This window comes from Leopardus geoffroyi, chromosome C2 (assembly GCF_018350155.1).
Source record: "Leopardus geoffroyi isolate Oge1 chromosome C2, O.geoffroyi_Oge1_pat1.0, whole genome shotgun sequence".
Lineage (NCBI taxonomy): Eukaryota > Metazoa > Chordata > Mammalia > Carnivora > Felidae > Leopardus > Leopardus geoffroyi.
The window spans coordinates 85,559,099-85,569,385 of record NC_059333.1 but is presented as its reverse complement, the minus strand read 5'-3'; the positions used below and the strand labels follow the sequence as shown (position 1 = coordinate 85,569,385).

At 40.8% G+C, this 10,287-nt stretch overlaps 1 protein-coding gene across 1 annotated transcript; it reads left to right on the top strand.

Moving 5' to 3' along the window:
- Positions 1-3,413: 3,413 nt before the first annotated feature.
- On the top strand, positions 3,414-3,923 carry LOC123576141 (ribosomal biogenesis factor-like). Its single transcript, XM_045437113.1, has one exon. The coding sequence runs from the start codon at positions 3,530-3,532 to the stop codon at positions 3,680-3,682; it is 153 nt and encodes a 50-aa protein (XP_045293069.1). The 5' UTR covers positions 3,414-3,529; the 3' UTR covers positions 3,683-3,923.
- Positions 3,924-10,287: the final 6,364 nt, after the last annotated feature.

Here is a 10,287-nt window from a genome sequence, read left to right as displayed (position 1 = left end):
AATACACAAAAAAACACATAGGACAGTGCCTGGCACATGATAAGTGTTACTGTAAATGTTTGCCGTTATTATTCATTTCTTCATGTATCATTTACGGAGTGCTGATTCTAGTAAGTGGAGACTCACTGAAGGTGAGGGCCATGGATCGTGCCCACAAGGAGTTTATAGACACCTGAAGGAAACAGATAAGTAGCTTACAACAGAGAGATACCTGGAAGAGTATACGGAAGATATTGTGGGAACAGTTGCGGGGGGGGGGGGCAAGCAGATTTCCTGGGCCCCACGCCAGACTTGCTGAATCCCAACATGAGGTGGAGGGGCCCAGAAAGCTGTATTTTTTTTTTTTTAATTTTTTTTTTTCAACGTTTATTTATTTTGGGGACAGAGAGAGACAGAGCATGAACGGGGGAGGGGCAGAGAGAGAGGGAGACACAGAATCGGAAACAGGCTCCAGGCTCTGAGCCATCAGCCCAGAGCCCGACGCGGGGCTCGAACTCACGGACCGCGAGATCGTGACCTGGCTGAAGTCGGACGCTTAACCGACTGTGCCACCCAGGCGCCCCAAAAGCTGTATTTTCAAAAAGCTCCTCAAGCAATTCCAAAGCAGCCTGAGGTGTTTGCCTAATCTAAATTAGGCTGGAGGAAATTTCTGGGAGAGCCTTTCTAGAGGGGTTGATACTAGCGTTGGAATCTGGAAGAATGAAAGGTATCCTAGGCTGAGGAAAAATTGCCCAAAGAAAGGTACAAAAGAGTCTTTCTTGTTTGGAGACCTGCTGGTGGATGGGTCTGGTTAGAGTGAAGGCCTTGTGGAAAAGGGTGAAACAAGTAGGATGACCATATATATCATGACTGAAATCAGGACACTTGTGAGAATGAAAAGAGGTGTTACTAATATCAAGTGGGGGAATAGGTGCCCTCTATAGGAGATGATGCAAGGGGACACACAAGAGCTCTGAAGAGATCTCAAGGGTCCTTCAGAGCAGAGTTTTTGAAGATTGCCCAGAATGATGGCAGCCACTGAAGAGTGGGGCAGACAGGTGATAAGATCAGGTCTATGCTTTAGAATTCTTCCTGCCATCTCACCTTTGGCATCATTCTAAGTGAAATTGCCTATTTTAGAGAATAGTTCATGTTTATACAATTTCTTGGAATATGTCATTTACAATTGTTCTTTTTTTAAAAAAATTTTTTTTTAAGTTTATTTATTTATTTTGAGAGAGACAGAGACAATGTGAGTCAGGGAGGGGCAGAGAGAGAGGGAGAGAGAGAATCCCAAGCAGGCTCTGTGCTGGCAGCACAGAGTCCGACCCGGGGCTCGAACTCACGAAACTGTGAGATCATGACCTGAGCCGAAACCAAGAGTCCGATGCTTAACCAACTGAGCCACCCAGGTGCCCCTATAAGTTGTTCTTTATAAGGATCCTAATGTAATGCTGAAAATGCACTTAGCAGTTAAATCAGATATAAAGGTGGCAGTCTGAGAAATCCACAGTGCTAACTAATAACTGGTCCTAGAATACATTATTTCATTTATATAACAATATCCACATTCACTCATTCATTATTTATAAAACACCTACTATTTACCATTCATTCCTTTAGGTATCGGGGAAATAGAGTGACGAGGCAGATGAGGTCCCTGTCTTTATGAAGCTTACATTCTAGCAGAAGAGATAGACAATAACTAAGTAAATATGTAGTATAATTTCAGGTATTGGTAAGTGTTGAGGAAAAAAAATCCAATCAAGATAAAAGGCTAAGGGATTGAAGAGTGACTAGTGGTCAGGGCGATGGTATTTTAATTAATTTGGATAGAGACAGCCTCCTTGAATGGCACAGTATGCAGTCAGGGAGTGAGCCATGTGACCACCTAAGGTTCATGTGTTTCTTTTTTTTTTTTTTTTTTAAACATTTATTTATTATTGAGAGACAGAGAGACACAGCATGAGCAGGGGAGGGGCCGAGAGATGGAGAGACACAGAATCTGAAGCGGGCTTCAGGCTCTGAGCTGTCAGCAAGCAGAGTCCGATGCGGGGCTTGAACTCACAAACCGTGAGATCATGACCTGAGCCGAAGTCAGACACTCAACTGACTGAGCCACCCAGGCGCCCCAGTTCATGTGTTTCAAGAAGAGGAATGAGGAAGTGCAAAGGCCCCGACGTAGGAACAAGCTTGGTGAGTTGGAGGAACAGGAAAAAGAACCTCAAATTGCTTTCTGATCAGGTCACTCCGAAGTCCATGCCATGGCCTACCAGGGTTCCTGTGATCTGACCTTTACCTACCTATCCCTACCTCCTATCTGAGTCTTACAGTTTGGGAGGGGGTTATGGCCTGCAGGTGGAGGGTCCTTGAGAAGGGAGAGGGAATCCTGGTACCTCAGCCTCCCTTAACTTTAGTCTCCTGACTCTCTAATTCTGGCAGCACGTTTTCTTTCAAGAGAAGGAAAAGAATTCTAACACCAAGCATCTACAATCTACTAGCAGAGTGCTTTGCGAATGTCATTTATTTAAGCCTTATACCAGCCCTGTGGGATTAGCAATATTGTCACCATTTTGTAAGTGAGGAAGCAAACTCAAAGAAGTCAAATAACTTTTCCGTGGTTATATTCTATTAAATGGTGATTTCAGGTCTTTTTGCCACAAAATATCTCTCAATCCTGTGAAGCCATAAGTCATATTAAGTAGGGTATACCGCTGGTACACTACCTGAAAGTCTGTTCCTGACATCGGCTCCAAGACATTGCTTGTAGAATAGTACTTTTCTCCCCCCATGAGGAAATCTCGAAGACTAGGATATAAACCTTGTATAGAGAGTAGTACCCCATTTCCCCCCACGAAAGAAGCTCATAATAAATAAGAAAGCCAGATTTTAATTCTGGTGCGGTGACTAATTCATTAGGTCTGCGACCTTGGCATGCCCCTTTGTCCATCTGAGTCCAGTTTCCAGATCTGCAAAATGGGTGCTATAATTTAAGTCTAGCTGTTGTGCATGTGAAAGTGCTTTGAAATGGAAAATGATAGGGGCGCCTGGGTGGCGCACTCGGTTGGGCGTCCGACTTCAGCCAGGTCACGATCTCGCGGTCCGGGAGTTCGAGCCCCGCGTCGGGCTCTGGGCGATGGCTCAGAGCCTGGAGCCTGTTTCCAATTCTGTGTCTCCCTCTCTCTCTGCCCCTCCCCCGTTCATGCTCTCTCTCTGTCCCAAAAATAAATAAACGTTGAAAAAAAAATTAAAAAAAAAAAAAAAAGAAATGGAAAATGATATACACATAAAAGGAATGACAACCTTATTGTGAATATATTTGGCCAATAAAAAAAATATGTCTTGGTGAATGATGGGTTCAATTTCCGAGTTTTGGAACATTAAAACACACATAAACGCACACAACTACTGGAGTGATAAATAACTAAACTTCTTTCTGGTTGCTAGTTATTTTCATCCTTCATTTATTTTCATCCTTGAACTTTAAAGTCTATACAGAAAGGCAGATGTCTTGCCTGGAGCATGAGTTGCTGCAAGGGTATGGAAGACAATGGCCAAGAACAAACTAAGAGGGCAGAAGTCCAGGAATGTATTCCATATAGCCAGGCAAAAGAACTGTAAGACGAAAAACAAAGCAAAACCAGTTCCCACCAATCTTATGAAGATTAACATTGTGAGTGATGAAAAAGTTAACAGTGAATAAAGCTTTTGTAGATATACAAAAGAAACTTCCACATTTCTCAAAAGGCCTTTCCCCTGAACCTCTGCAGAAACAGCTGATTCCTCAGCAGTGACATGAAAATGAACCAATTAGGGACACCTGGGTGGCTCAGTCAGTTGGGCATCTGACTTTGGCTCCGGTCATGCTCTTGTGGTTCATGGGTTCGAGTTCCGCCTGGGGCTGTCTGCTCTCAGAGCACTTCGGATCCTCTGTCCACCTTTCTCTCTGCCCCTCCCCTGCTCATGCACTCTCCTTTCAAAAATAAATAAACATTAACAGGAAGGAATGAAAGAAAAGAAGAAAATGAACTAGTTAATGGTGATGAAGCAACAAGATAAACGGCTCAAGTGTAATACAGTGTGGATATACCAAGTACAGCAAAAAGAGCAATAAATTCAGTATTTTGTACATTTTTAAAAAAGTAAATAAAGTCTATATAGAAAGGATAAGGAGCTGTTTAGGCTACTGCCAAGTGAGATGAACTGTGGGGTGCCTTTATGTAGGCAGTCGAAAAAGGATAATTATTTCTAGAACTAAAAGAGACAAAGGGAAGGAAAGGAAGGAGAATGGGGGGCAGGTAAGAATGAAAAATTTCTATTTATCTAGGGCCATTTGGCCTTCTATGGAGTGACTCAATTTTAATTAGCTGGTTTTGACCAATTGTGGTCTTCCTCATCTATAGTCAGGGTTAGGCACAGAAGAGAACTCAACTCCCTAAACACTGTTAGTATCCTAAGGAGCTATCCATCAGCCCTGCCCAGCAAACATGTCTTTAGCCTCGGTAGGCACTTGGACTCCTGGTTGGACTTACACAAGCTATCACCATCGTTCCTGTAGTCCAGGGAGGGAGGTTGAACTAGGAGCAGGAAAGTTTCACTTAGGAAGAGTGGAGTTTGAGGAAGGCTATAAAATGTAGAGGTGCAAAGAGATCAGCTAATACCAGGGGTGGCTGCAGGCTTTCAAAACAAGGTTTGTGTAGTGGAAACTTCTTTCCTAACTTTTTGATTCACAGTTTTAAATTTTTGTGTGATTTCCTTTCCCAGAAAAGCATAAGCACTATTAAAGAGAAGGAGAATCCAAGTCCTCAAAAATGTCTGTGTCAACAGTGATCTTTTAGAACTGAAAAAGGAAGGTTCTACCTGGAAGACTTTAAGTGGAAAGGAAGGAATCCCACTATTATTCTGCTGTTCAGAAGATTAAGCAAGAAATTAATAGTTGCAATATTTTTCTTCTAAAAAATGTCCCCTCTATTTGAAGAAGATCTCATGTAACTCCTGTCTTTTCAGATGAGGATTAGAGATCTCCTTCCATCAGACGTAACAGGGTGAAGGGGGCAGCTGGCAATGCTGGACAAGAGCATGGACTCTGAGACCACATACCATGGTTTGAATCCCATCCTCTCCACTTCCTAGCCCTGTGATGTTGGGGAGGTTACTGACTCTCCTTGAGCCTCGGTGTCCCCATCTAAGGCATAAGACTATTTATGCCTATCTATTAATTAGGATTTAATAAGACAGTGGGAAAAATAAGACGCAAAATCACTGAGACACATTTAGCGAGTTAACATGTGTTAATTCCTTTTCTTTTTCTTCCTTATTTGGTAAAGCACCCACATGTTCTTAGTAAATCTTTCTAAAGGGCAATCAATAGGAAAGTATTTTGATCTGAGATTTGCATAGCTAAAACTTTGAAGCTTTTCAAATTTTAGGGTCAAACGCAAAAGGCAGAGGTTTTAGAATAAGAATTCATTAGGCTGTAAATCCCTTTGCATTTGGGGATAGTTCTTTCATATTTGTAGATAAAGCTATTCACTCAGTATTTATTATGTGCCAAGAACTGATTTTAAGTGATTTACATTTATTCTTCCACTTGATTCTCACACACCCTGAAATAAAGGGTCTCTATTCCCATTTTAGAGGAGAGAAAATGAAGGTTCAAGCTCACAAACACTGTACAGCTTCCTTGGACCCTGATGCATAGTAGATAATAACTAATCAATGGTTGAATTAATAAACTGCCCTGTTATACTTATAGAGCACTTTGAATGTATACATCTTTTTCACATAGCAGATCTTGTTTTATCCTTTTTTAGGCAATCAAATCATTCTTTCCTTCTTCTTTCCCAGATTGGGAGGAAACTTATTACTCTTAGATACAAGTAAGCGCCTTGAAATATTAATGGTTTTGAATAGAGTAAGACAGGTTTTCCAGTTCGGTCCTTCTGATTGGTAAAGTCTTCCAAAGGGAGGAGGGAGAAATTGGCAGGAGCGTGTCCGATTCTGAATAGCCCAAACCTGCTGCTTATATGCTCTATTCCTTGCTAAGAGTGGGAAGCCAAATGACAAGACAAAAGATGAAAGTCAGTTTTGATGTTAAAGTCTGCTTTGGCGTCCTTATAATATTGTCATAGATCATTTATATTAACTTAATATAATTACTTTAATAGTGATGCGTATTATAAATAGATGAATCATCTTGAATGCAAACCATAGAAATTAAACTAGCTCAAAGGTTTTTTTTTTTTTTTCTTCCTTCTCTTCTTCTTCTTCTTCTTCTTCTTCTTCTTCTTCGTCTCCTTCTGTGTCTCTTCCTGAACACAGGCAGCCAGAGATTCAGGCCCCCAGATTTCTCTCTGCAGAGTGTACTTTACCTTTTGGATGGGACTTTAAAGACTTTAAACAGCTTGAGACTTATAGTTTGCCACAGGAGCATGTAGCAAATTCCTGTTTCTACTTTTTGAACCAGGAGCTGGAGTATAAGAGCCCTGCGCAGGAAGTCGCAGGTGGTGGGAAAGGGGAAACAAGGTCATTTTCAACCATGTACATTGAGGTTGTACCTTTAAAGTCAATTCTAAATTTAATTGAAAGCTGAGGGCAGAGAAGCCAAGATCGGAGCAATGTGGTGATTTATTCTGAAGCCTGTAAGAAGTCATGCGGCTGAATGTGGGATGAGCTGGGGCTTTAATAAAAATGGCACTGGGGAAGCCAGCGGGAAGAGGCACAAGAATGGAACTGGGTTAGATGAAGGATCTCCAGGCCTGAAAGGGAGCGGAGGTCTGAGAGCAGTGTTTGCCCAAACTCTGCTGTTTTTACCATGATGGATGCACATAAGTAATCCGCATCAAAAGCAAAAACCAAGATCAGACAGAAGCCACCAAGACTCTTTAGACAGAGAATTTTGCATGAAATCATTAAGGTGTCCAAATTACAGAAAGGCTATGAAATGAAGGGCAATGAAAACTTACCTAATATTATTTCTAGCTGAAATTTAGCTGAAGAAAAATGACAGGTTCCTTTATTAAAACACTACAGGACTTGACAGCAAAGCTCCCACACATTTCTATGGGTGTTATTGTCTACTAAATTATATTGGACCATTGCAATAGAAAATCCATAACATGTTCTCAGAATCAAATCTTCTCTGTTGACAAATGGTTTAGGAACAATCTTTGCAAGCTAAAAAAAAAAAAAGGAAACAAAAACTTGTTAGCATATATTATATTACAAAGGAACTGAGCTAGAAATTGTACTTCCTGGGTTCTAGGCTCTCTGACCTGAGGGAGGGGTTTTTGTCCCTCCAGTGGTGAAGACTGCATTATCTATCCCCATGACTCTAATTTTTATAGGTCCTTTTTTTTTTTTTAGATCAACCTCACATCCTATTCGGCATGACGATTATTATTGATTTTAATCTTATGACGAAAATATTACATGTTCATTGCAGAAAACTCAGACAATGCAAGAGAGAATCAGGAAGAAAATAAACATCCCTTATAATCTTACCATCCAGAGATAACCACTGCTAACATTTTGGTCAGTATCCCTCTGATTAAGATAAAAGTCAAAGGACCGGGAAAGTTTCACTTTGGAGAACCAGGCACTGCTTCTTATTGAGGAGGAGTTGTCACATTCGGAATTTGGATGTAGTGGTGGCTTTTATCAAAATCTTTAGCTAAGTAATCACTGACTTTGAGTCAGCCTTTCCCTCATTGCTCTCTTCTTTCTAGTTGGCTGATTCATGCCGGGAAGATCTAGGTCACTACAGAGGAAACCACGCAAGGGTCAGTCTGGATTCTGTGAATCACGTGCTTGTCACTAGTCACCACCAAGTTCCAAAAAACTCCCTAGGGGAGTGTAAGTGTTTGGTGTGTATGTGTGTATGTGTGTGTGTGTGTGTGTGTGCTCGTGCGTGCTTTTTGGGTAATGTTTGGACAAGGACTAGATAGTAATTATAGACACCTAAAAGTGATTGATATGTTGGGATATAGGAATTATGAGTGAAATTTCTTTTAATTACTTCCTTTATTCTTGTTACAATATTTGTGTAGCAAATGAAAATAGTAAGAAAAAGAGATGGCAAGGAGAGGGGCAGATGAGGACAAGGGAGTGGGCACGGACAAATTCTTTAGAAACAAGCAGTAGTGTATATGGCAGACTTTCTGCCTTCTAGGTTAAAAAAAATTCACAATAACGATGCTTTTGCATTTCAGTTTACTAGATCTGAAAGCGAAAGACCTGGGTTCAAATCCCACTGCTACCTGCTGCTTAGTTTCTCTGAGCTTCAGTTTCTTCATCTATAAACGAGATCATAACACTGCTCTTACCTAATTTACAAAGATGTAAAAGGAAAGTTTAAATGAGGTCATAATGTGAAGAAAAATGTTATTTTAGGATACTGAGACCTTGTGTTTTACAATTATATTTGACAGTTAGAATTACTTTGATTAGCCATAAAATTTCTACATTACTAGATGTCCCTCATGATGATATTGGTTCTGTTATAGTTGATGGCGTTTAATTTCTTTGTTTCAGGGAATCAGGGTAAAGCCATGAAAATCTGGGCATGAATTTTGAGAGGCCTTGGACAGGAAACTTAGGCTCACTGAACCTCAGTTTCCTGTCCTGTAAAATGGGGAGAGTAAGACTTACCTTGCAGAGCTGTTAAAGAAATTAGGAATAATATATGTAAAATACCAATTGGTCACACAATAAGTACCCTATATGTATGACGGCTGTTACTGTTATAACAGGATCAATTTTTAAAATATTGTCTCTCAGCTCCCTACTCTCACGGTTCATATGTAAAAATACAAGGACATGTTGCTCAGAAGCTCCTGATACACTATCCTTCCATTCCTTAGGAAATATTTCTTCTTTTCTTTTCTTTTTTCTTTTTCCTTAGGAAAAATTTTTAACTCAGTACTCTGGGAGCAAGACCAATCAATACCTTAGTCTTCTAAGGGATTCTGTTTGCTGATGATTCTGTTTGAAAAGGCAACTAATAAACACAGTCAAGACAAAGTTTAGTTTTGTTAGCAAATTGGGACTTTGTTATAAACTATCAGGATGGAGATAAGACTAAAGAAAGTCACGGCCTTGGACTAACCTATACTAAGGGAAATAGACACATAGTCAAGAGATTTCTGTCAGTATGTTATGCTTCTGGGGGTTTATTCAAACACACGTCTTGGACACTAATTATGGATTATCTAGAGCTGGCTCAACTCTGGGGATGCAAATCTGAGACAGGCAGTATTCACCATGGTTACTTTCTGTTTTTAGTTTTTACTCAAATTCCAGTATGTTAACATATAGTGTAATGTTAGTTTCAGGTGTACAAGATAGTAATTCCGCACTTCTATATAACACCCCATGCTCATCACAAGTGCCTTCCTCAATTCCCATTGCCTATTTCACCCATCCCCCCACCCACCTCCCTTTTGGTAACCATCAGTGTGTTCTCTACAGCTAGGAGTGTGTTTCTTGGTTTGCCTCTCCCCTTTTTTCTCCTCTGTTTGCTTTGTTTTATTTCTTAAATTCACCGTGGTTACTTTCAGTTTCACCATTCAGGTTGGGAGTTAGAAGGACATGGGTTTGAATCCAAGTTTAGCTGCTTTAAGCGACCACTGCTCCACTGGTTACTAGCTGAGTGACATTATGCACGCTGGTCCATCTCTCCGAAAATCAGTTTTTACATCAGTACATTGGATAAAAACAAGGTGTCTGCCTCATAGACAAAAGAGTGAATTAAAGGGCCCAGGTCTACCACATAATTAGTCGTTGGAAAATGATAATAGTGGTTGTTAATAGTAATGATGAGATGGAATCTTCATCTGTGAGCAATGCTTACATAGCAGCAGGGAAAATGTACATGAATAAAGTCCTGAATAAAAGTATATGCTCACGGTGCTTCAGTATTATGTAGGCAGAAGCGATGAAGCCTGTGTGAAAAGGGTATGATAGATCAGGAGAGGCTCTAAAGAGAAATGGAGTCTCACCTTGAAAGATGGGTAGAAATTTTCCAAGAGGAAAGGGAGAGAGGGTGGTCCAGGCAGAAGAGGAAGCACAATGTGGGCATAAGTATGCAAAGGATGAAGCCTGGGCAGGGACACTGTCCTGTGTCTTAAGCGGAGCATGGTCACATGGTTAAGAATGGTGGGAGAGGAGGTGGAAGGCGCGGCTGCTCCAGACTGGAGATGGCTTTGTATATGCAAAGTCGCTGCTCTTGCTTTCTTGAGCAAGACACGGACATTGCACAATCAGAGAAAGACAAATACCATATGATTTCTCTCATGTGTGGAATTTAAG

Excerpts from the sequence above, each read along its gene's own strand:
- LOC123576141 (XM_045437113.1), top strand. The coding sequence starts at position 3,530 with ATGGCCAAGAACAAACTAAGAGGGCAGAAGTCCAGGAATGTATTCCAT.